General features: G+C 37.6%; 1 protein-coding gene across 2 annotated transcripts in view; it reads left to right on the forward strand.

Moving 5' to 3' along the window:
- The window catches only part of LOC128664104 (hepatitis A virus cellular receptor 1 homolog), a 168,120-nt gene extending 145,469 nt beyond the window's left edge, over positions 1–22,651 (forward strand). For both annotated transcript variants that reach the window (XM_053718793.1, XM_053718794.1), the window contains 2 exons: positions 11,543–11,579; positions 21,570–22,651. In XM_053718793.1, the coding sequence (XP_053574768.1) occupies positions 11,543–11,579; positions 21,570–21,654 (122 nt within the window). In that variant the 3' untranslated portion in view covers positions 21,655–22,651. The remainder of the gene's footprint in view (positions 1–11,542; positions 11,580–21,569) is intronic.
- Positions 22,652–27,816: the final 5,165 nt, after the last annotated feature.

The following is a 27,816-nucleotide window of genomic DNA, read 5'->3' on the forward strand; positions in this document are numbered from 1 at the left end:
CTGAATATCCATTGACATGTATATATTTTTTTTTTAAGACATCCCAAAGTATTGATCTAGGCCCATTTTGGTATATTTCATGCCACCATTTCACCGCCAAATGCGATCAAATAAAAAAAATTGTTCACTTTTTCACAATTTTTTTCACAAACTTTAGGTTTCTCACTGAAATTATTTACAAAAAACGTATGCAATTATAGCATACATGGTTGTAAATGCTTCTCTGGGATCCCCTTTGTTCATAAATAGCAGACATATATGGCTTTGGTTTTGCTTTTTACTAATTAGAAGGCTGCTAAATGCGACTGCGCACCACACGTGTGTTATGCCCAGCAGTGAAGGGGTTAATTAGGGAGCATGTAGGGACCATTTTGGTATATTTCATGCCACCATTTCACCGCCAAATGCAATCAAATTAAAAAAAACGCAAAATTTTTCACAATTTTAGGTTTCTCACTGAAATTATTTACAAACAGCATGTGCAATTATGGCACAAATAGTTGTAAATGCTTCTCTGGGATCCCCTTTGTTCAGAAATAGCAGACATATATGACTTTGGCGTTGATTTTTGGTAATTAGAAGGCCGCTAAGTGCTGCTGCGCATCACACGTGTATTATGGCTAGCAGTCAAGGGGTTAATTAGGTAGTTTGTAGGGAGCTTGCAGGGTTAATTTTAGCTTTAGTGTAGAGATCAGCCTCCCACCTGACACATCAGACCCCCTGATATCTCCCAAACAGCTCTCTTCCCTCCCCCACCCCACAATTGTCCCCGCCATCTTAAGTACTGGCAGAAAGTCTGCCAGTACTAAAATAAAAGTTTTAATAAAATAAAATACATCTTTAGCATATTTACATATGCTACTTTGTAGGATCCCCCCTTAGCCCCCAACCTCCCTGATCCCCCCAAAAACAGCTCTCTAACCCCCCCCCCCTCTGCCTTATTGGGGGCCATCTTGGGTACTGGCAGCTGTCTGCCAGTACCCAGTTAACAATATTTGTTCTCTTTTTTATTTTATTTTTTTACATTTTTCTGTAGTGTAGCTTCCCCACAACCAACCCCTACCCCCACCCCCTCCCAGATCCCTTAGATTACTTTTTGGGGGCATTTATTCCCCCTCTTCCTCCCACTTATATAGGATTTTTTCTGTAGTGTAAGCGGTTCCCACCCGCTCCCTCCCCGTGCACGCGCCTGCCCGCCGATCCCCCTTGCACTTGCGCGTGTCTGTGTGCGCCCCTGACTCTCCCGCCCCCGATCCCGCCTTCCTCTGTGTCTCTGAAGCCATCGATGGCCGCCCACCCGCCTCCCACTGCAGCTCCCACCAACCAACGATTGCGGCCATCGATGTCCGGTGTAGAGAGGGCCACAGAGTGGCTCTCTCTGCACCGGAGGGGTACAAATTGTTATTGCAGGATGCCTCGATATTGAGGCATCCTGCAATAACCGGAAAGCAGCTGGAAGCGATGAGGATCGCTTCCAGCTGCTTTCCAAACCGAGGACGTACGCCATACGTCCTCAGGCGTTAACTGCATTTTTTCTGAGGACGTATGGCGTACGTCCTCGGTCATTAAGGGGTTAATGAGTCAGATAGAGGGGCCCATTTGTCAAGCTCCGGATGGAGCTTGAGGGCCCGTGTTTCTGGTGAGCCTGCTGCTCCATAACCCTGTCCGTCTGCTCTGAGCAGGCGGACAGACATCGCCACAATTCAACGATCGGGTTTATTGACACCTCCCTGCTGGCTGATTGGCCGCGAATCTGCAAGGGGCGGCATTGCACCAGCAGCTCACAAGAGCTGCTGATGCAATGCAGAATGCGGAGAGCGTATTGCTCTCCGCATTCAGCGAGGTCTGGCGGACCTGATCCGCACTGTCGGATCAGGTCCGCCAGACGTTTGATAAATATCCCCCAGAGTGTAAAATTAAAAAAATAAAAACTTTCCAGTTTACTTCTATTATCATGTTCTTTTGGTATCCTTTGTTGAATAGCAGGTAGGAAGTTGTATGAGCGTGCACGTGATTGGAGCAATATGTGCCATCAATGTTATAACTATACTATGTGCAAGAGCTCTAGGTGGTAGCAGTGTTTCCTATCATGCCCAGCTCCAGAAATATGCACTTACCTAGAAATCTCTTTAACAAAGAATACTATGAGAATTAAGTACATTTTTAAGAGAACTGTTGTTTGAATTAGTTAAACCAATATTTCAGCAAGATCCAGTTAAACATCTAAAAAAAAAAAATTGTAAGAAACAGGGGTATTGTAAGCTTTTCAAGAGGGTTTACAAGTATTTTAATGGACCTTCATACAAGAAAAGGATAAATATGATGGCAACTGAATTCTATATTGGTGATACTACCTGATACTGTTTGTGTAAATGCAGTTTTTTCAGTCAACAAATAAACAGCTAGATTACGAGTTTTGATCGCTATAGGGAAATTAACGAGCGCCACAAAAGCAGCATTAATTCACCTCCCTATAGCGCTGCTAATACAACTTTACAAAAAGCAGGCTTGCTCGGGCGATATGGTGGCGTTGAGCTCCATACCTCACCCAAATACAAGCCCTGCTTTGACGTGCTTGTGCATGATTTCCCCATAGACATCAATGGGGAGAGTCTGCAAAAAAAAAGCTCCGTAACGCAGCCACATTGATGACTATGGGGAAAGAAAAAGTTATGTTTAAACCTAACACCCTAACATAAACCCCAAGTCTAAACACCCCTAATCTGCTGCCCCTAACATCACCACCACCTTAATTACAGTTATTAACCCCTAATCTGCCGCCCCTGACATCGCCGCCACCTACATTACAGTTATTAACCCCTAATCTGACGCCCCCAATGTTGCCGCCACTATACTAAAGTTATTAACCCCTAAACCTCTGGCCTCCAACATCACTAACACTAAATAAATATATTAACCCCTAACCCTAACGTAACCCTAACCCTAACATAACCCTAACCCTAACTCCCCCTAACTTAAATATAATTAAAATAAATCTTAATAAACCTTACAATTACTACCTAAATAATTCCTATTTAAAACTACACACAAACTTACCTATAAAATAAAACCTAAGCTAGCTACAAAATTACTAATAGTTACGTTCTAGCTAGCTTAGGTTTTATTTTTATTTCACAGGTAAGTTTGTATTTATTTTAACTAGGTAGACTAGTTAGTAAATAGTTGTTAACTATTTACTAACTACCTAGCTAAAATAAATACAAATTTACCTGTAAAATAAAACCTAACCTGCCTTACACTAAAACCTAGCATTACAATAAAATAAATTAAATTATTAAAATACAATTTTCTAAATTACAAAAAAAAAAATAAACTCTAAATTACAAAAAAAAAAATTTTTTTTTATCAAAAATAAAAACGAATTACTACTAATCTAATAGCCCTATCAAAATAACCCCCCACCCCCGCAAAAAAACAAAACAAAAAACCTAGCCTACACTTAACTCCCAATGGCCCTAAAAGGAAGAAATCAGCTCTTTTACCTGTTAAAAAAAATACAAACAACCCCCCAACAGTAAAACCCACCACCCACACAACCAAATCCCCCAAATAAAAACCCTATCTAAATAAACCTAAGCTAAACATTGCCCTGAAAATGGCACTTGGATGGGCATTGCCCTTAAAAGGGCATTTAGCTCTTTTACATTGCCCAAGTTGCCCTAGGTAGTTCGTAAATAGTTAATAACTAGTCTACCTAGTTAAAATAAAGACAAACTTAGCTGTGAAATAAAAATAAAACCTAAGCTAGCTACAATGTAACTATTATTTATTTTGTAGCTAGCTTAGGTTTTATTTTATAGGTAAGTATTTAGTTTTAAATAGGAATTATTTAGGTAATAATTGTAAGTTTTATTTTAATTATATTTAAGTTAGGGGTGTTAGCCTTAGGGTTACATTAGGATTAGGGTTTAGGGGTTAATATATTTATGTAGTGATGTTGGAGGCCAGAGGTTTAGGGGTTAATAGTTTATTTTTGTATATTTCGTTGTGGGGGCTTGCGGTTTAGTGGTTTATTATTAGTATTGGCGGATGGCAGATTAGGGGTTAATTAGTTTAGTATAGGGGTGACGATGTTGGGGAGCGGCAGAATAGGGGTTAATACATTTGGCGGCGATTTCCGGAGCGGCAGATTAGGGGTTAATAATTTTATTTTAGTATTTGCGATGCGGGAGGGCCTCGGTTTAGAGGTTAATAGGTAGTTTATGGGTGTTAGTGTACTTTGTAGCACTTTAGTTATGAGTTTTATGTTACGGCTTTGTAGCGTAAAACTCATAACTGCTGATTTTAGATGGCTTTACGGATGTTGTCATCCGCGGTGTACCGCTCACTTTTTGGCCTCACGGCAAATACTTGTAATACCGGCGCTTTGGAAGTCCCATTGAAAACTGATTTTTTAAAAGTGCAGTACTGACGTTGCGTGACGGCCAAAAAGGTGTGCGTTAGGGATAAAGCATTGTTATGAAGCATAATGATGCTTTTTCACTCATAACGCAAAACTCGTAATCTAGCTGAAAGTTTATACATGATGTGATCAATTAAAAATTTCTTCATTGGAACAATAAATTAAAGGGACACTGAACCAAATTTTTTTCTTTTGTGATTCATATACAGCAAGCAATTTTAAGCAACTTTCTAATTTACTCCTATTATCAATTTTTTTTTGTTCTCTTGCTTTCTTTATTTGAAAAAGAAGGCATCTAAGCTAAGGAGCCAGCCAATTTGTGGTTCAGAACCATGGACAGCAGTTGTTTATTGGTGCTGTCCAATCAGCAAGGACAACCCAGGTTGTTCACCAAAAATGGGCCGGCATCTAAACTTAAATTCTTGATTTCTTTCATGTAATTAGCAAGAGTCCATGAGCTAGTGACGTATGGGATATACATTCCTACCAGGAGGGGCAAAGTTTCCCAAACCTCAAAATGCCTATAAATACACCCCTCACCACACCCACAATTCAGTTTTACAAACTTTGCCTCCTGTGGAGGTGGTGAAGTAAGTTTGTGCTAGATTCTACGTTGATATGCGCTTCGCAGCAGGCTGGAGCCCGGTTTTCCTCTCAGTGTGCAGTGAATGTCAGAGGGATGTGAAGAGAGTATTGCCTATTTGAATTCAATGATCTCCTTCTACGGGGTCTATTTCATAGGTTCTCTGTTATCGGTCGTAGAGATTCATCTCTTACCTCCCTTTTCAGATCGACGATATACTCTTATATATACCATTACCTCTACTGATTCTCATTTCAGTACTGGTTTGGCTTTCTACTACATGTAGATGAGTGTCCTGGGGTAAGTAAGTCTTATTTTCTGTGACACTCTAAGCTATGGTTGGGCACTTTTATATAAAGTTCTAAATATATGTGTTTAAACATTTATTTGCCTTGATTCAGGATGTTCAACGTTCCTTATTTCAGACAGTCAGTTTCATATTTGGGATAATGCATATGAATAAATCAATTTTTTTCTTACCTTAAAATTTGACTTTTTTCCTGTGGGCTGTTAGGCTTGCGGGGGCTGAAAATGCTTCATTTTATTGCGTCATTCTTGGCGCGGACTTTCTTGGCGCAAAAATTTTCTTGTCATTTCCGGCGTCATACGTGTCGCCTGAAGTTGCGTCATTTTTTTGATGTTTTTGCGCCAAAAAATGTGAGCGTCATTGTTGTCTCCACAATATTTAAGTCTCATTATTTATTGCTTCTGGTTGCTAGAAGCTTGTTCATTGGCATTTTTTTCCCATTCCTGAAACTGTCATTTAAGGAATTTGATCATTTTTGCTTTATATGTTGTTTTTTCTATTACATATTGCAAGATGTCTCAGCTTGACCCTGAATCAGAAACCACTTAACTGAGTTTCAGTTCTACCAAAGCTAAGTTCATTTATTTTAAATGTTATAAATGTTTATCTTTAGCTATGGTTTGTAATAAGTTATTATGATATACTTTTACATGCTGAATCCATTAGTATTTATGCTTTATATATTTCCATTCTTACATCTTATGTACAAGAAATATTTAGAAGATTTATAAAAAAAAAATTTCTGATTCTATTTTAAAGGCTTTGTCTGACTTCGTGCCTTCTAATAAAATTTTTAGGTATTTTTCACTTCTTTTTTTATTTATTGAAGTTTCAAATGACCAACAACATACTGATTTATCCTTCTCTGATGATGTTTTTTCTCTTTCAGAAATTTTCTTCATCAGATATTGACACTAACAAATCTACTTTTTTATTATTTTTCTATTATTAAAGTACATTTGTTCTTTGTTGAAAAGGTGTTGATTATTTTGGATATTAAGGTAACTAGTTCTTTAAGACTAGCTGACACTATTTCTGCCTATTTATTTCTTCTGTGTTTTCAGAGGTTTTCTTTCCAAATCCCCATTCTAGGGAATGGAATAGGCTGAGAATTTTCTTTTATTCCTTCTTCAAAGGTTTTAAACTATATTCTTTGCCAGCAGTTAAATTCAATTTGGAGGGTTCTCCAATTTATTGGGGCTATCTCTACTTCTACTAATTATGCTATTGTTTCTATAGCAAAATAGTATTTATTTTCCTTTAGATAGTTGTATCTTATTTATGGAAAATTATTTCGTTTCAGGTACTTTTCTTGGTCCTGTGATTTATTTGGATATTGCAATTGCTTCATTTTTTCTGTTTACTTTAAGATCAAGTATCAGATTATGATTTATTTTAGCATTGTTAAGGGACAACATTTACTAGACTAGGTGCTGTTGCATTTGTCTTGTTGTTTTGCATTTATTGATTATGCAAGTCCACTGTATTGACTGCTCCTTTAAACTGGACTATCATGCTAATAATTTCATTTGTGCCTTCATTTTATTGAATATTTTCGCAAATGAGGGTTAATCTATGTCTTTAGCTTTTTTAGCTAGAAGAATTTTGTGATTTTAAAAAAAAATAAAAAAAATCCATATTTCTTTTGTTCTAAGATAATCAATTATTTGTTTTATAATTGGATTCAATTCTTAACTGTTACTCTGGGCTTCAAGATTGAGTTCTAAGACTAAAACTTAAAGCTTATACTAGTTTGGTTGTTCTTATTAACGAATTCCTGAGTTCTTTCCCAAGTAACATGTTTATAATTGGGGTTCGAAATCAGCTCCCTAATATTGCGATGTACGTGCCGTATTCCAGCTTGGTGGTAAAGGGCAGGTTAAGACTTCTTTGAAATTTATTTGGTTCTATTTTGTCCAAATTTCTTTGATTTTATTCCAGTAAGGCTAACACTTTCTTTAAGTGTGTTTCTGTCCTATATATTTTGGGTACTGTTGAAGCATGGCTGGGCACCCATGGGGTTCAAGCGCTGCTCAGACCTGGAATCTTCTGGGGTATTTCTTCCAGTTCCTTTTTTTAGGAACCGGGTTTGGAGTTTTATTCAAACTATTTTGCCTTTTTATGGTCATTAATAGCATTATTTGTTTTCATTAGATACAATAAATGCATATTTTCTTTTTTCTGTTTTCATTCAGATTATTTTCTGAGGAGGCGGAATCTCATATGATTCACTTGCTCTTCAGGACATAGTTAGAGGATCTTTTTTTCGAAAGCTCTTGATTCCTCACACAAGGGTCACCTTTTTTAGGTTTCCAGATAGTTTGTGTCACTGTCTTTGTCTCTATCAGACAAGGGATAATTCTATTGGGTTCCGTCTGTCGGTATCTTTAGTCTCTATTATTTCCTTCAGTTGCTATATATGCATAGAAGTTTTAGGTCTTATGGCCACAGCATTGGATTCAATTCCCTTTGCTCATTTTCACTAGAAAGAACCTTTCCAGTCTTTTATGAGTATTGTTTCTTCTAGAACATGGTTGGAGGATCAATTTACCAAAAAGTTTGTTGATTCCTCAGACAAGGGTAACCTTTTTCGGTTTCCTGATAGATTCAGTGTCCTTGACTCTGTCTCTGACGGACAAGAGACGTCTGAAATTGGTTTCAGCTTGTCGAAACCTTCAGTCTCAATCTTTCCTTTCGGTAGCCTTATGCATGGAAATTCTAGGTCTTATGACTGCTGCATTGGACGCGGTCCCCTTTGCTCGTTTTCACATGCGACCTCTTCAGCTCTGTATGCTGAACCAGTGGTGCAGGGATTATACAAAGATATCTCAATTAATATCTTTAAAACCGATTGTACGACACTCTCTGACGTGGTGGACAGACCACCATCGTTTAGTTCAGGGGGCTTCTTTTGTTCTTCCAACCTGGACTGTGATTTCAACAGATGCAAGTCTGACAGGTTGGGGAGCTGTTTGGGGGTCTCTGACAGCACAAGGGGTTTGGGAATCTCAGGAGGTGAGATTACCAATCAATATTTTGGAACTCCGTGCAATTTTCAGAGCTCTTCAGTCATGGCCTCTTCTAAAGAGAGAGTCGTTCATTTGTTTTCAGACGGACAATGTCACAACTGTGGCATATGTCAATCATCAAGGAGGGACTCACAGTCCTCTGGCTATGAAAGAAGTATCTCGAATTCTGGTATGGGCGGAATCCAGCTCCTGTCTAATTTCTGCGGTTCATATCCCAGGTATAGACAATTGGGAAGCGGATTATCTCAGTCACCAAACGTTACATCCGGGCGACTGGTCTCTTCACCCTGAGGTATTTCTTCAGATTGTTCAAATATGGGGACTTCCAGAAATAGATCTGATGGCTTCTCATCTAAACAAGAAGCTTCCCAGGTATCTGTCCAGATCCAGGGATCCTCAGGCGGAGGCAGTGGATGCATTGTCACTTCCTTGGAAGTATCATCCTGCCTATATCTTTCCGCCTCTAGTTCTTCTTCCAAGAGTAATTTCCAAGATTCTAAAGGAGTGCTTGTTTGTTCTGCTGGTGGCTCCAGCATGGCCTCACAGGTTTTGGTATGCGGATCTTGTCCAGATGGCCACTTGCCAACCGTGGACTCTTCCGCTAAGACCAGACCTTCTATCACAAGGTCCTTTTTTTCCATCAGGATCTCAAATCCTTAAATTTGAAGGTATGGATATTGAACGCTTGATTCTCAGTCATAGAGGTTTCTCTGACTCTCTGATTAATACTATGTTACAGGCTCGTAAATCTGTATCTAGGAAGATATATTATCGAGTCTGGAAGATTTACATTTCTTGGTGTTTTTCTCATCATTTTTCTTGGCATTCTTTTAGAATTCCTAGAATTCTACAGTTTCTTCAGGATGGTTTGGATAAAGGTTTGTCTGCAAGTTCCTTGAAAGGACAAATCTCTGCTCTTTCTGTTCTTTTTCACAGAAAGATTGCTAGTCTTCCTGATATTCATTGTTTTGTACAAGCTTTGGTTCGTATAAAACCTGTTATTAAGTCAATTTCTCCTCCTTGGAGTTTGAATTTGGTTCTGGGGGCTCTTCAAGCTCCTCCGTTTGAACCTATGCATTCGCTGGACATTAAATCACTTTCTTGGAAAGTTTTGTTTCTTTTGGCCATCTCTTCTGCTAGAAGAGTTTCTGAATTATCTGCTCTTTCTTGTGAGTCTCCTTTTCTGATTTTTCATCAGGATAAGGCGGTGTTGCGAACTTCTTTTAAATTTTTACCTAAGGTTGTGAATTCTAACAACATTAGTAGAGAAATTGTGGTTCCTTCATTGTGTCCTATTCCTAAGAATTCTAAGGAAAGATCGTTGCATTCTTTGGATGTAGTTAGAGCTTTGAAATATTATGTTGAAGCTACTAAAAATTTCCGAAAGACTTCTAGTCTATTTGTTATCTTTTCCGGTTCTAGGAAAGGTCAGAAGGCCTCTGCCATTTCTTTGGCGTCTTGGTTAAAGTCTTTGATTCATCATGCTTATGTCGAGTCGGGTAAAACTCCGCCTCAAAGGATTACAGCTCATTCTACTAGGTCAGTTTCTACTTCCTGGGCGTTTAGGAATGAAGCTTCGGTTGATCAGATTTGCAAAGCAGCAACTTGGTCTTCTTTGCATACTTTTACTAAATTCTACCATTTTGATGTGTTTTCTTCTTCTGAAGCAGTTTTTGGTAGAAAAGTACTTCAGGCAGCTGTTTCACTTTGATTCTTCTGCTTATAATTTCAGTTTTTTTCATTATAAGATTTAAACTTTATTTTGGGTGTGGATTATTTTCAGCGGAATTGGCTGTCTTTATTTTATCCCTCCCTCTCTAGTGACTCTTGCGTGGAAGATCCACATCTTGGGTATTTATTATCCCATACGTCACTAGCTCATGGACTCTTGCTAATTACATGAAAGAAAACATAATTTATGTAAGAACTTACCTGATAAATTCATTTCTTTCATATTAGCAAGAGTCCATGAGGCCCACCCTTTTTTGTGGTGGTTATGATTTTTTTGTATAAAGCACAATTATTCCAATTCCTTATTTTTTATGCTTTCGCACTTTTGTCTTATCACCCCACTTCTTGGTTATGCGTTAAACTGATTTGTGGGTGTGGTGAGGGGTGTATTTATAGGTATTTTGAGGTTTGGGAAACTTTGCCCCTCCTGGTAGGAATGTATATCCCATACGTCACTAGCTCATGCTAATATGAAAGAAATTAATTTATCAGGTAAGTTCTTACATAAATTATGTTTTTCAAATAAAGATACCAAGAGAATGAAGAAAAATTGATAATAGGAGTAAATTAGAAAGTTGCTTAAAATTACATGCTCTATCTGAATCATGAAAGAAAAAAATTGGGTACAGTGTCCCTTTAACATTTTAATGATTGTATTAAATGGGCTAGAGATGTAAATTCCGCTTCAGATAAATGCAAATTTTAGCAATTTATCCCAATTTGGTAATTTGTCTGATACACAAACAGCCACAAACATTATTGGACCATTTATTCATTTGCAATCAGTAATTTAAGTATTATTTGAAACTGTAGAGTCAGCAGGTCTTCCAAGTCTCTGTATTAAAGGGACAGTCAAAATTAAACCTTCATGATTCAGATATAGCATGCAGTTTTAAACAACTTCCCTTTCTAATTCTGTTATCTAATTCTTATAATTCTCTTGGTATCCTTTGTTGAAAAGCATACCTAGGTAGGCTCAGGAAAAGTAATGCACTACTGGCAGCTAGCTGCTGATTGGTGACTACCCTTATATTCCTCTTCTCATTGGCTCACCCAATGTGTTCAGCTAGCTCCCAGGGGTGCAAATGAAACAAAAAATACCGAGATAATGAAGCAAATTTAATGATAGAAGTAAATTAGAAAGTATTTTAAAATTGTATGTTCTATCTGAATTTGTATCCCTTTAAATAGTGTAGCGGTATATGTTTAAAAATGACAAACAATAAATTTGAACAATATTTATTTTATTTACAGTATTTATAAAATATTTTACCAGGAAGAATACATTGAGATTTCTCTCGTTTTCAAATATGAGTGTAAAATAGGAAAGAAGAATGTGAAAACTGGAGAAACTAGCAGATTTTGTGCACTAACTAATAATGTTTATACTTAGTTTATCATGAATTGTTATATTGTGGTTTTGTAGTTATATTGTAGTTTATCATGAATTTTTCTGTTATTTTCTTCAGATAAATACCGTAAAAGGAAAAAGGAAACACCTAGAAGGTAATTATTTACTTACGTCGACATTGTATATTTTACAATAAAAATGTAAATTTTACATTAAGAAGAAATGTGCTTGTTAGTGAAAACTGTTTTTTGGAATAGAAGGTCTATGGTTGAAAGGAAAAAACTCCCGTAGCTCTCTATTGGTTGACAGTGACACACCCCATAATAAGCAAAAAAAACAAAAAAAAACACCTTTTTTTCAGCACAGAAATATTCATTAAAAAAACAAAAAACTTTATTGTATTTTAACCTCTTAATGGCAGATGGAAATTTGTGGTTATCATCCGCACAATACTTTGCTCAGATATTTTCTAGCATGCATATAAAAGAGCAGCAGTAAAATGTTATATATATATATATATATATATATATATACCTACCTAAAATGAATAAATGAATAGCTATTTAAATTTAAGGTTTACAAAGGCCTAGATTTAGAGTTGGGCGGTAGCCGTCAAAACCAGCGTTAGAGGCTCCTAACGCTGGTTTTGGGCTACCGCCGGTATTTAGAGTCATTCATTAAAGGGTCTAACGCTCACTTTCCAGCCGCGACTTTTCCATACCGCAGATCCCCTTACGTCTATTGCGTATTCTATCTTTTCAATGGGATCTTTCTAACGCCGGTATTTAGAGTTGTGTCTGAAGTGAGCGTTAGAATTCTAACGACAAAACTCCAGCCGCAGAAAAAAGTCAGTAGTTAAGAGCTTTCTGGGCTAACGCCGGTTTATAAAGCTCTTAACTACTGTGCTCTAAAGTACACTAACACCCATAAACTACCTATGTACCCCTAAACCGAGGTCCCCCCACATTGCCGCCACTCGATTACATTTTTTTAACCCCTAATCTGCTGACCGCCACCTACGTTATACTTATGTACCCCTAATCTGCTGCCCCTAACACCGCCGACCCCTATATTATATTTATTAACCCCTAACCTGCCCCCCACAACGTCGCCGCCAGCTACCTACAATAATTAACCCCTAATCTGCCGCTCCGTAAACCGCCGCTACCTACATTATCCCTATGTACCCCTAATCTGCTGCTCCTAACACCGCCGACCCCTATATTATATTTATTAAACCCTAATCTGCCCCCCTCAACGTCGCTTCCACCTGCCTACACTTATTAACCCCTAATCTGCCGAGCGGACCGCACCGCTACTATAATAAAGTTATTAACCCCTAATCCGCCTCAATAACCCTATAATAAATAGTATTAACCCCTAATCTGCCCTCCCTAACATCGCCGACACCTAACTTCAATTATTAACCCCTAATCTGCCGACCGAATCTCGCCGCTACTGTAATAAATGGATTAACCCCTAAAGCTAAATCTAAGCCTAACCCTAACACCCCCCTAAGTTAAATATAATTTAAATCTAACGAAATAAATTAACTCTTATTAAATAAATTATTCCTATTTAAAGCTAAATACTTACCTGTAAAATAAACCCTAATATAGCTACAATATAAATTATAATTATATTATAGCTATTTTAGGATTTATATTTATTTTACAGGTAACTTTGTATTTATTTTAACCAGGTACAAAAGCTATTAAATAGTTAAGAACTATTTAATAGCTAAAATAGTTCAAATAATTACAAAATTACCTGTAAAATAAATCCTAACCTAAGTTACAATTAAACCTAACACTACACTATCAATAAATAAATTAAATTAAATACCTACAATTACCTACAATTAAACCTAACACTACACTATCAATACATTAATTAAATACAATACCTACAAATAACTTCAATTAAATAAACTAACTAAAGTACAAAAATAAAAAAGAACTAAGTTACAAAAAAATAAAAAAATATTTACAAACATTAGAAAAATATTACAACAATTTTAAACTAATTACACCTACTCTAAGCCCCCTAATAAAATTACAAAGCCCCCCAAAATAAAAAAAATGCCCTACCCCCCAAAAAAGCACGCGTAGCTAACACACCCCTTTGGCCGCAGAACTCTAAATCTAGGCGATAGTTTTTCTACAGAGCATACAAAATATTAATATTTTCAATATGGGTGGTGATATCAATGGGCAAAATCAGCCATTTTTAAATAACATAATCCATGTAAATTAGTTATTTGTAAACAATTTAATACACTAAAGCAGGCAAAAATTATAACCTTGGGAACACTTTTGCAATATTACTTTAAAGGGACATTAAGCACTAAATACATGCTAGATAGAATGATGCATTCAAAGAAAAGATTAGTCGATGACTAACATGTAGATGTATTTTTTAAAGTTTCATTAGTTGTTTAAAAAGTGACAAAATAAGTGTAAAGTTTTAATGTCTATAAAACACTGGGAGCTGCCATGATGTAACTTGTGTTACCTTCTCTGCTGTGGCCAATTAGGGTCAGTTATAAATAGGTCACTAGAGTGTGCAGCCAATGGTTGTGCTGGATTTAACAGTGTTCTGCACTTCCGTTTCTAACAGGAACTGAAAAGCTCATATTTTCAAAATGGAATTACAGGCAAAGAGGACAAAATAAATAATGAAAGTATATTGCAGAGTTGTTTTATTATATACAATTTATCATTTTATATTACCATCTCAAAGTGTTTAATGTCCCTTTAAGTATCAAAACATAATTTTTTACTATTTGACCCAAGGATATTACTTTGCAACATAAATATGTGAAATAATTGAAGCAAAGAGAGAAATAGAACCAGTCTGTGCATACAGGACATAAGATAATTGAAACTAAGCACTCCATTGCCACCATGACCTAAATCACACTTATCTTACAAACTGGACTTGCCAACTTGCTTAAGCAATAAAAACTAAAAACTTCCTTGTGACAACCAGGGTTATCTAACCCACGCCAGTCACTTATTTGGCACAGAAAGGGTTATCAGACCCCTTCTACTCTCACTAATATGTCACAATCTAGCCACACCAGACAAGCTTGTGATTTAGTTCAGTTGGTGCAAGGGTTAACAACACTCTCCAGTCTGTACTAGACATAAAAGAAATGCCCAAAACTCCCCTTTAATGCCATCCAAATTAAACTAACTACAATATCTCAGCTGCCACCACTTATAATTTATTAAAGGGAAAATCCTAAGAAAAAAAAAACAGAATTACACATTAACTTTCAGAATACAATTTAGCAGAAAATAACCTAAAATATACAGTTCTAATACTCCAGTCCCTTTCAGTAACGTGGTTCAATTATTAGACAAAGGCCAACACTTAATAAAGGAATTATTTCTTATGCCAAAAATATTATGCACAATGCATTATTAATAAAAAGTTGTTACAAATACAATTACACACAGCAAACAGTTTTTAAAATAAAAAAGGAGAAAAACAGATTGAATACTTTATTAGTCTTTGGAATCTGTTACCAGAGAGATGGCATGAAGCAATTGGGTCCTTACTCTGTGTTGTCACAGCCTCCCTTGTAAGAATGACAATTTAATTGTAAAAACACAAGACCCTTATACCTTTTTTTCAATAGATCAGGTTGCCTGACCTCACCCACTCAGCAGGGGCTGGCCTGGGAAACCCCTATATTTTACAACAGTCAATAAACTTTAAGTACCTTTGGCTGACTTTAGAGAACACAATATAATTTCTGCTATATGCATCCATTTTCATATAGACTGACAGGCACGCTCTTCCTTACATTGTGAGAAACGGTTTAATACCAGATATGACAGGGTTCTCATACTTCCCTTCATTTAAAGCCATAATATGTCTTAAACACTTCTCTACACTGTACCAATGTCCTTTTATTGACCTTATCAGTTTCTGGGACTGAGGCACTGTGTTGTATCTCTGAACTGACAGGTTGACTGGATTTATGAACCAATGCATACACAATAACATTTGGAGAAAGGGGTCTTAGAACTATTTATCAGGGGTTCTGGCACATCAAAGAAAACACAAACACACAATTCTTCTTGAAAAACAAATCTTTTTTAGCTCACAGGCTAAACAGAATTAACCCCTTAGCAGCTAAATCCTGAGTTATTCGTGACACCTCCCCCAATAAGAGAGACACAAAAGTGGGTGGCTACATGCGTATCAAAGGGAGCTTCCCCTTGCGGTGATAACGCCATTGCCAGACAAATTGCACATAGGAGTTTTGCCATCAGGATGCCATACATCTAAAAATGACACACTATTCACTCTACCCAGCTGATTTAATATATTGCAGGGACCCTCCCATGCAGCCTGTAGTTTTTTCTGCCTCATGGGTGTTAGTACAAGAACATTTTGGTCCATCTCATACACTCCCTCTCTGGCAGTAAAATCCTGCAACTGTTTTTGTAGGGATATGACATTAGCATCTCTGGGTTTTGCAGGTACCTTCCCTAATAAGGCTGGCATCTTATCCCTGAATAACACATCATCCCCTGTTACAGAGGTGTCTGTTGAGCCTAGGGTCTTGCTACATATTGTGTTCTCTCTGAACATATTGTGTGCTGTCAGTTGCTGCGTAACTACCCAGGGCTCTTGCCCTCCCACTGGAGTAGAATTCCTGTACTCCTGCACTCTGTTAGGGTTTTTAGGAGGTTGACTAATGGCCCCCCTCTTTTCCACTGTGGGACCTAGCTGCTGGCCCTGCTGGGGAATCTGATTCTGCACACCTATTAGTGTATCTGTTGAATGGCACTGTGGGGCAGTGAAAATACACTTCTCTGTACTCCTACCCCCTGTGTCTGCAGTCTGTGTCAGTCTCTGCTCCCTAGTCTGTGCAGTCTGTTTATAGGTCACAGCTGAGGTTACTGGGGTCTCTGTCACCCACAATCTTTCACACTCACTCTGGGGATCCCTCAAAAGGTATCCTGTACCCTCCTCCCCCACACACTCTGAAATATGTGGCTCTGCTGCTTCTATCGTAGAGTGGGCTACCTTTTCAACCTGCTCTCTCTCACAGTCAGTCTGCCACTTCACATCCTCACACAACATTTGGTATCCTTCTGATACTGGTGCAGACAAGCACACATCTTCATTCTGCCATTTATCCCATATATCCTGTCTTTCCACAGGGGACTCAATTGGTCCTTGCACAGACTGGCACACATCATCCAGCGGCCCAGTCACCCAGTCATTCTCGCCCCCATCAGTCTCGCCTCCTTCTATAGAATCCACTGATTCAATCACAGACAGACACTCACCACTCATTTGCCTCCTCTCACAGACAGTTTCTCCCTGTACAGTTAAACTCGGTTCAGGCACAGACAGACCCACACAGTCTATTTGCCTTTCTCCCCCATCAGTTTCACACTGTACAGTTTACTTTAATTCTGCAGATACTGCTGGTTTAACTACAGGAAGACACACACCATCTAACCGTCGCTCTTCCCAGTCAGTCTCTCCTCTTACAGATTCACATCTCAGCACAGACAACCCCAGTTCAGGCACAGCACTTTGCACACATGCACTCTGTCCTCCCTCCTGGTCATAATATCTCTGAGCATTTTTACACACAGCCCTTTTCACATAAGGGTTTGCAGCTAATGTCACTAGGTCACATGTAGAATTGTTAGGCACATAAAGAGATAACAATCTACCCAGATCAGTACCCCAGTAAAACGTCATTAGGAATATTTTCAGATACCCCCACATTTCTTAAACCTCTCCCCACTCCCCAATCAAGATATACTCGTGTCATAGGCACTGCAAGTTTCATTCCCCCAATTCCTTTAACTGCTACAGTCCTACCAGGAATAATGTCCTTAGAGTGCACCAGCCCTGGACGCACAAGAGTCACTGCTGTGCCTGTGTCCCGAAGCCTAAGTTTTACCTTAGTTCCGACGATTACAGGTTGCAAGTTCTCCTGGTTGCTTTCCTCTGGACGTGTAACAAACAAAACAGATGCTGGTACTTCTGAGGGAGTACCCCCTCCAGCTGATTACTCCAAGTTAATCTTCTCTGGGTCCACTTTGTTGCAAGCAAAACACATGCGGGTATCCCCCTGCCCAGGTGCAGCACTCACCCCTCCTTTCTCAGAGAGAGCAGACACACTAGACAAAGGCACAGCAGGTTTTGTGAAGGGGGGTCATGCAGCAGCTCCTTTCCAGGTGGATCCCCCCTTAGCAAAGGATTTTCTCCCATTCCTTGGTGACCTGTTGGCTGTGTAAAAATCAGCCACCTCACCAGCTTCTAATGCTGTTATGGGTTTACGATCCAAAATCCATTCTTGAACTTCTGCTGGGCACAGCTGCATAAATTGCTCCTTCACTATCAGATCTTCCAGCTCTTCGATATTGGCAACTTTTAGCCCTCTGACCCACTGTTTAAAGGATGTCATCAAGTTCCCAACAGCTGCAGTATAGCTCTCTGACAAACTTTTCTCCAGAGAACGGAATTTCTTCCTGTACACCTCAGGAGTAAGATTATACTTCCTCTGCAGTGCAGCTTTAATTGAATCATAGTCCTGATCAAACTCTGGGGGTAGTTCAGCAAAAGCCTCCAGTGCAGGACCTTTCAGACCAGGGGTAAGGTACTTGGGCCACTGCTCCCTTGGCAGCTTGAACTGTCTGCAAACTTTCTCAAAGCTACGCAGGAATACATCCACATAGCCATCTTTCTCCAGAGTGGGGAAATCCTCTGCACGCACTCTGGGAGCAGGTGGGTCTCTAGGTTCACTAACAACAGGTGAGACATCCCTCTCTCCAACCCTACAAGCTGTAGCTGATACTCTCTCTCAGCCTGTCATTCAGCTGCTTCCACAGCCACCTGTCTCTCAGCCACAGCTGCCTGTCTCTCATAAAATTTTGTAATCAGTTCCATGCACAAACTTGCATCCACTGAGCCCATATGTTTCAGAACAGTTTGCAAATAACAGTCCAATGAATCCTCAGATCCTGATAAATCGCTGCCCCCAGCTGCAGACACCTCTCCTGAGACTTCAACTGGTGTGGCCTGGCTGTTATCATATTTGATAAGAAGTTGTATTAGTCCATCTTTGTTCTTTCCACGGGATGGGATATCTCGCTCCTGGCATAACAGTGCCAACCTTTCCTTCGTTTGTTGCTGATATAACTCCATAGTAAAAATAAAATAGCAAAGAAAAACAGAGAATAGGGAAGGGGACTGTTTGCAATGTGTGACTATATAATGCACTGAGTTTTAGCCTTGGAAATTGTAAGAAACAATTTCTTTTAGTACTGGGATTTTCACACTAGCAAATCCACGAGCACTAAAATCTAATAAAAAAATTATCTACACCACTGCCCACCAATTTGTGATGACCAGGGTTATCCAACCCTGCGCCAGTCACTTATTTGGCACAGAAAGGGTTATCAGACCCCTTCTACTCTCACTAATATGTCACAATCTAGCCACACCAGACAAGCTTGTGATTTAGTTCAGTTGGTGCAAGGGTTAACAACACTCTCCAGTCTGTACTAGATGTAAAAGAAATGCCCCAAACTCCCCTTTAATGCCACCCACACTAAACTAATTACAATATCTCAGCTGCCACCACTTATAATTTATTAAAGGGAAAATCCTAAGAAAAAAACCCAGACTTACACATTAACTTTCAGAATACAATTTAGCAGAAAATAACCTAAAATATACAGTTGTAATACTCCAGTCCCTTTCAGTAACGTGGTTCAATTATTAGACAAAGGCCAACACTTAATAAAGGAATTATTTATTATGCCAAAAATATTATGCACAATGCATTATTAATAAAAAGTTGTTACAAATACAATTACACACAGCAAACAGTTTTTAAAATAAAAAAGGAGAAAAACAGATTGAATACTTTATTAGTCTTTGGAATCTGTTACCAGAGAGATGGCATGAAGCAATTGGGTCCTTACTCTGTGTTGTCACAGCCTCCCTTGTAAGAATGACAATTTAATTGTAAAAACACAAGACCCTTATACCTTTTTTTCAATAGATCAGGTTGCCTGACCTCACCCACTCAGCAGGGGCTGGCCTGGGAAACCCCCTATATTTTACAACAGTCAATAAACTTTAAGTACCTTTGGCTGACTTTAGAGAACACAATATAATTTCTGCTATATGCATCCATTTTCATATAGACTGACAGGCACGCTCTTCCTTACATTGTGAGAAACGGTTTAATACCAGATATGACAGGGTTCTCATACTTCCCTTCATTTAATGGCATAATATGTCTTAAACACTTCTCTACATTGTACCAATGTCCTTTTATTGACCTTATCAGTTTCTGGGACTGAGGCACTGTGTTGTATCTCTGAACTGAAAGGTTGACTGGATTTATGACCCAATGCATACACAATAACATTTGGAGAAAGGGGTCTTAGAAACTATTTATGAGGGGTTCTGGCACATCAAAGAAAACACAAACACACAGTTCTTCTTAAAAAACAAATCTTTTTTAGCTCACAGGCTAAACAGAATTAACCCCTTAGCAGCTAAATCCTGAGGTATTCGTGACATCCCTAAACAGAATTCAAACTCCCCTAGAAACATAATGATCACACTATATATATTGCTGTCCAGTTTCTCTGTGTATATGGGGTGGTGGTTAGGTTTAGATGGATAATAAACCTAGTGCCTGTGTAATATAGCTACCATTATTATAGCATAGAAGTACAATGGTGAGATATTGTATGTACAGACATATGCAGCGAAAAACATAGATTAATGTGACACTAAAAGGACAGCAAACTTAATTTGTACTATAATTAGTGGCTGTTCTAAGGTATGGAACGGGGTCTTTTATTTTGCACCCCAATATCCTATGGTTGTCCAGGGCCTCTCTCAGTACACCCTCGGTTCCATCTCAACCCACCCTGACCCTGCCCATAAATCACTCACAACGTTTAAGTTTGGAACCACCACTCGCTGCAAGTCTTAAAGGGATACTAAACCCAATTTTTTTCTTTCATGACTCAGAAAGAGCATGCAATTTTAAGCAACTTTCTAATTTACTCCTATTATCAATTGTTCTTTGTTCTCTTGCTATCTTTATTTGAAAAAGCAGGAATGTAAGCTTAAGAGCTGGCCCATTTTTGGTTTAGCACCTGGATAGCACTTGCTAATTGGTGGCTAAATGTAGCCACCAATCAGCAAGCACTACCCAGGTCTGAACCAAAAATGTGCCGACTCCTAACCTTAGATTCCTGCTTTTTCAAATAAAGATAGCAAGAGAACAAAGAAAAATTGCTAATAGGAGTAAATTAGAAAGTTGCTTAAAATTGCATACTCTATCTGAATCATTAAAGAAAAATTTGGGTTTAGTATCCCTTTAAATGTAACTGTTTGCAAGTGATAGTTTTGTCCCTACTGGGTGTTCCTTGATAGCCTACACATTCAGACACTGTAACAAGCTTTAATTTTTATTTTCTAAGGGTGTTTGTATCATGGGGCTATAATGCATTTGAGGGGTTCAAGTGAACTTTTTAAAGGGACATCAAACCCAAAAATGTTGTTTCATGATTCAGATAGAGAATGCAATTTTAAACAACATTGCAATTTACTTCTATTATCTAATTTGCTTCATTCTTTAGAAATCCTTTGTTGAAGAAATAGCAATACACATGGGTGAGACAATCACATGAGGCATCTATGTGTAGCCACCAATCAGCAGCTACTGAATCTATTTAGATATGCTTTTCAACTAATTATATCAAGAGAATGAAGCAAATTAGATTATAGAAGTAAATTGGAAAATTGTTTAAAATTGCATGCTCTTTCTCTGTGTCTTTATCTATCTATCTATCTATCTATCTATCTATCTATCACCTATCTATCTATCTATCTATCTATCTATCTATCTTATCTATCTGTCTTGTATCTATTCCTCTGTCAATTATCTATCTATTACTGTCTGTCTGTTTGTGTACATATATATATATATATATATATATATATATATATACTGTGTATATATTTGTCTGTCTATCTATATGCCTCACAGTCTCTTCTATGTCTGCATATATGTGCATAAATAGATAGAAACACATTATATTTGTAATATAATATACTAATTCATTTCTCTGCAGCTCAGTACCTATGGGAGTAAGAGGTACCCTAGAAGATTCAGCAAACCACACGGAGGACAATATCTATATCATAGAAAATATTTAGTCATCATTCAGTCATTGTGAAAGTGCTCAGTGCCCACACATAATAAATCCAGTTCCTAGAACGTGCGTCAGATGCCTATTCAGTGTACAGCTAATGTTAAGAAGAACTTTTTTCCCTATAGTTCAAATTGTGTATATCATAGAGCTATATGCTCATTTTTATTTGTCCTTTTTACTGTAATAATGGATTGTTCCATTACACTAACAGAGTGATTAGAGACAGGTTTGTGAAATTTTGACTCATTAGATTTTAATCTCTTCAGCATGTTTAACAGAGGCTGCATATAGGTAATTAAAATGTATTTTCTTGCAATCAATAAATATGCAGAGTAGAATGACCAAACAGTTACAGACTGCACGCAGCTGAAGGACTTGGTTCTACAACCAGTGATTCTTCACTTGATAATCTGACGTTCTGGCTTTTTTATATAGTATAGAATATATTTATTCCACAAAATATATGCACCTTTAAGCTTAATTGAGGGGGTTCAGATATTCAGGTATTAACACAAGCTTAAAGCTTTCATTAGAACTACTGGAGACAGAAGCCACTGTAAAAAAAGATTTTTTTCAAGCACAGAAAATTATAAATGAATGATAAATGTACATGTAAGTATATAGGATGGGCAGGGGATGTCTGGTAGTTAATTTGACAATCCAGTAAACAATATGTTAACAAAATACCCTGAGAATTCAGTGTACTTTGATGGGGCCGGTAACTAGGTTACAAGGAAGTCAAAGCCTCAGTTTGGTTGAGTCTCCGCTTCACAGTGAGTAGTTGCACTCTGATGGTCACAGTTTACTTTTTGTTTCCTAGCAGCCATTTAGTGCTGCATTCTGGGTCAGTGTTCTCATGGCTACTCCTCTTCCTGAAGAAGTGCCGATGACATGGCATGAAATGCGTAGGCTTGGACCCTTATCTGTGAGACCGACAGTGACTGCAGAATGTGTACTGTTTGTTTTTAAAACTTTTGCTTAATAAAAGCTATTTTACCTTTGTTTGGATTAATAATTACATACCCTGTGAACATACATGCACTACAAGCAGTGTTTCAGAGAAAGTACACAGGTAGTTATTAACAGAAGACACTTTTTATGTATGTATCAGAAATTAATTTCTAAAAATTTGTATACAAAATAAGGGCTAGATTACAAAAGGAGCGCTAACGTTTGTGCCCGAGCAATAAGGGGTATATTGCGAGGGTTTGCGCTCATTGGGCTTACTGCTTTTATTATGAGTTGAAAGTAAACGTGATCACTTGAGCACAATCGCGATTTACGCTAGAATCCTTACCGCGACTTCAGAGCGCTGGTTAACTTTCTCAAAACACAAAAGTTGCACAAAACACATCAAAAATACATTACAAAGTATAGTTACATTCATAATAACACCATCATTAAAAAATATTTTGAAAAAATGCGCACACAAAAGATATAAAGGCTGAAAGATATGAGTTTTCAGGTGTTTGAAACTAGCATACGATAATGTGTGTCAGAGACGGCATCAGAACCTCACACAGCGAAGGGGGTAAGTAGTGCAACAATGGGCAGCATTTTAAAATATATATGTATATAATCATATACATATATAGTTACTTATATTGCGATCTATGGGAGCACACAGTTCTCATATTCCACAATGTAAAGGCCCTTTTCAGTGCTGTTTTTTGCTCTAACACCCCACTCTCACTAACTTGAAAACCCCAACACTGCATAGTGCAGTTATTTTTTATTTTAAAATAAATTTTACTTAAAAAAAAAAAAAAAAACAGCTATAATACTCTCTATTTTGAGGGCATTTGGGGCACTTTTAGAAAATTAACCAGATAGTTAATCTCTGGTTAATTTTCAGAGTGCTAATTGCAACCACAAGCTTGCGGTAGCAATAACTAGCCAATTGTAAATTTGCCCGTTTGCGGGCGTGCAATAATTTAACTTGAAATCTAGCCCTTTATGGGGGAATTCCATTTTTAGTTTACTATCCCTTTATGGTGCATGGTTGTAAGTCTATTTGGTCTGGTCTGATGTAGTCTGATGTGGGCTGCTGGACTGAACGATCTGACCCGATATGTGATGAAGATGTGATTGCAGGAAAATAGTGTCTGACCTGTCAGAGACCATTGATCTAATTTGAGGTCTGATTAAGACCTCATTTACCACATCCCAGCCACATACTGGTTTGTCCAGTATATCTCTGGAGGAAAGATAAAGAGAGTTTCAAATAAAAGGTCCTATCCTGCATATTGAAGTGCAGTAAAAACAGTGTGCATATGTGTATGTATATATATATATATATATATATATATATATATATATATATATATATATATATATACAGTATAATTAAGAGACCGCTGCAAAATGAACAATGTCTCTGGTTTTACTTTTTATTGGTAAGTGTTTTAAGTTTATAGAATAAAACGAAAATATTCATTTAACTACTGATATTTCTCCCAAATTCCAAATAAAAATATTGTAATTTAGAGCATTTATTTTCAGAAAATAACAAAAAAGATACAGTGTTTAAAGACCTCAAATAATTCAAAAACATGTTCATATTAATTTTTAAACTACACAATACTAATGTTTTAACTTAGCAAAAGTTCAGAAATCAATATCTGGTAAAATAAACCTGATTATCAATCACAGCTTTCATGCATCTTGGCATGCTCTCCACCAGACTTTCACTTTACTGTTGGGTAACTTTATGCCACTCCTGACTCAAAAATTCAAGCAGCTTGGTTTTGTTTGATGGCTTGTGACCATTCATCTTTCTCTTCATTACACTCCAATAGTTTTCAGTTGGGTTCAGGTTTCGGGATTGGGCCTGCCATGACAAGGTCTTGATCTGATGGTCCTCCATCCACACCTAGATTGACGTTTTCCTGCTGGAAAACCCACTCCTCAGAGTTGGGGAACATTGTCAGAAAAGAAGGCAAGTTTTCTTCCAGGATGCACGTGGCTTGATTCATGCGTCCTTTACAAAAACAAATCTGCCTGATTTCAGCCTCGCTGAAGCAACCCCAGATCATCACTGATCTTCCACCAAGTTTTACATTGGGTGCAAGACACTGTGGCTTGTAAGCCTCTCCAGGTCTCCATCTAAGCAGGTGTTGGTCAAAGCTGAAAACTGGACTCATCAGAGAAAACGACCTGGAGTAAGATTTATCTTTGTCAAGGACACATGAATCAAGTTCCATACAAGGTTTGCCTGGAAGAAAACTTGCTTATAAATTACTCATGTATCAATTGCTCAATCATAAAGACAACTCTCAAAGCTGTATTGTAACTAAGGCAATAACAATTGAGGGTAGTTTTTAATTGATAACAGAATTAACTGCTTAAAAAAAAAAAAATTGAATGCTTTTTTTAAAATACAATTTTTCAATACAACAAAGAAAAAAATATAAACTGAAGTGCAAGGTACAGTTGTTAAAAAGAAGCTCTGTGAATGTGCACTGCTCCTATTACAGAATGCATACGTGAGCTACAAGATGGCAGCACCAAGTAGAAAATACAGAGCTTTACCAAATGGATTCTGTAATAAAAGAAATGCTTTAAAGAGCCTACAGGTACAGGAGGGATAACAATAGCAAGTTCAGAGAAGGTCCACAAAGCTAATAAGAGGAATGCAGAATTTAAGCTTTGAGGAGAGGTTAGCCAAACTGGGTCAGTTTTCTCTAGAAAAAAGACGCTTGCAAGGTGACATGATTACTTTATAAAAATATATTCATGGCCCCTATACAGAGATGGCAGAAGCTCTGTTTATTCCAAGAAAATTGTTTGTTACGAGAGGTCACAATTTAAGGCTGGAGGAAAGAAGATTTAATCTCCTGCAATGGAAACATTTTTTCACTGTAAGAGCAATAAAATTGTGGAACTCATTACCAAAGGAGGCAGTGAATGCCAATACCTTAGATACATTTAAAAATGGTTTGGATACATTTCTGTCTAGAAACAGAATTCAAGGAATTCTTGCTTGTGTTAAATGGGTCACCTTTTAATAGGATGAATTTAAGCTCAACTGGAGCTTTTTTGTAAGTATATTAGATTTGTATAGGTTGAGCTTGATTGACTTTGGTCTTTTTTTCAACCTCATCTACTATTATACTATGTAACTATGGTGAGTAGTAACCATACTACTGTAGCTGCACCCTTAGCATCTGTGGGGTCCTTGTCAAGACAAATTTGTGGCTCCCCTCAGGCCAGCCCTCTTATTTCTCTCCCCCTGTATTCCCTGCGCCTTGTGTGACCCATCCCTTTCCCATCATTTAGTCTGTTCTAAATAAAGAATAATGCTATATATTACACCTACCGATACTATAACACTTCTTTACAAACTAAATACAGGATGTACATTGCAATTTCTCATACCCATTAAAAAGAATTATTTAAGGTGCGCCTCTATAACCCACTTAAAGGGATATACAATCTTAAAGTTTTTAAAGAATTATGGTGCTGTTTTTCTTATTATATAGGAATTATACCAAACACTTATATAAGATACAGAAAACCAAGATTTGTCATACAGAGATATTCTTGTGTAACTTTACACTAATATACCAGTTGCATAGACATTCGGTGACTTACAGCTCACTATGAGCCCCACACATTGCGGACGTCACAAAGTCATATAAATCCCCCACAAAAGTAATCCAATTCAATATTGTAGAAAGCACAAGATACAGTTTACCCCTCCTCTTGTCAAGTATATCCTCTTCTATGGCGGTTTCGTAAGGACTTTACACCTTCAGCATAATCCTTGTTAATTACAAACTCACCAGTCCGAAATGGCGCTTGACGCTAATGCTCTCAGAGGGGGGGGGGGGTGCGTATCACCTGAGTGCAAAATCAGGATGCTCCCTTAGATAGTGTTAACTCTGTTGTATCTGAACATAGACCTGCCTCTACCTTGAATGAAAATTGTAATTTTGGGGATTTATGTGATATTGTCTCTCTATGTGATTTACAGTTAGAATCTAATCTGACAAGTGGGAGTCACATACAGCAACAGATTAAAGAGGTCAAGAAAAGTACTTTTTACCCTGTTAATGCCAGAAATGATGTCATTGAAATTTTTCACTCTATAGTGGAACAAGATTTAATCACTCTGTCAGAGGATATCTCAAAGAATAAAACATTTTCAAACAATCTAAATAATAAAGAGCGTTTTGCTCTAAACAAATTGGAGAATAACCCTGACATAGTGATTCTTAAATCAGATAAGGGTGGATCTATAGCGATTCTAAGTAAAGAACAATATTTGAATGAGGCTTATAGACAGCTAAATGACTCAGAGACATACAAAAAACTTACATTTAATCCAACAAATACATTTCAAAATGAATTGACACACCTTATAGATCTGGGTTTAGATAAGTCGATTTTGACTGTTAAGATAAGTGATTATGTGTATGTGGAACATCCAAGAGTACCAGTTTTTAAATTTCTACCTAAAGTGCACAAATCTCTGATCAATCCCCCAGGGAGACCAATTATTTCAGCTATTGGCTCCCTGGGGGAAAGATTAGGTCAGTGGGTGGATGCACAATTGCAACCGGTGGTGCAATCTCTACCTGGTTTCTTAAAAGACACTAAGCATCTTCTTAGACTATTACAAAAGGTCAGATGGAGTGAAAACAAAATTTTTGTAACTATTGACGTTGTCTCGCTCTACTCTTGCATCCCCCATGATCGAGGTTTAATAGCAATAAAGAACATGCTGGTAAGATTTTCTGATTATAGTGAAGAACTAATTGAATACATACTAGAGGTTATTTCCTTTCTACTGGAACATAATTATTTTATCTTTAACAGCGAGTTCTTTATACAACTTAGGGGAACTGCGATGGGGGCGAAATTTGCTCCATCGTATGCAAACCTTTACCTGGGAGATTTTGAAAGAATATTTATCTTTAGTGAAGAAAATCCTTTTGCAAAAAACATCAAATTTTATACAAGATTTATCGATGATATTCTTCTAGTGTGGGAGGGGACAGTCACTGAATTAGAATTTTTCATGAAATATTTGAATAATAATTCAGGCAATTTAAGTTTCACCCATAGTATCTCAGAAACTAATATGCCATATTTGGATGTGTCATTATCCCATGATCAAGATAGTATTATCACAGAAGTTTATAGGAAGGAAATAAGTGGTAAC

This window comes from Bombina bombina, chromosome 6 (genome assembly GCF_027579735.1).
Source record: "Bombina bombina isolate aBomBom1 chromosome 6, aBomBom1.pri, whole genome shotgun sequence".
Classification (NCBI taxonomy): domain Eukaryota; kingdom Metazoa; phylum Chordata; class Amphibia; order Anura; family Bombinatoridae; genus Bombina; species Bombina bombina.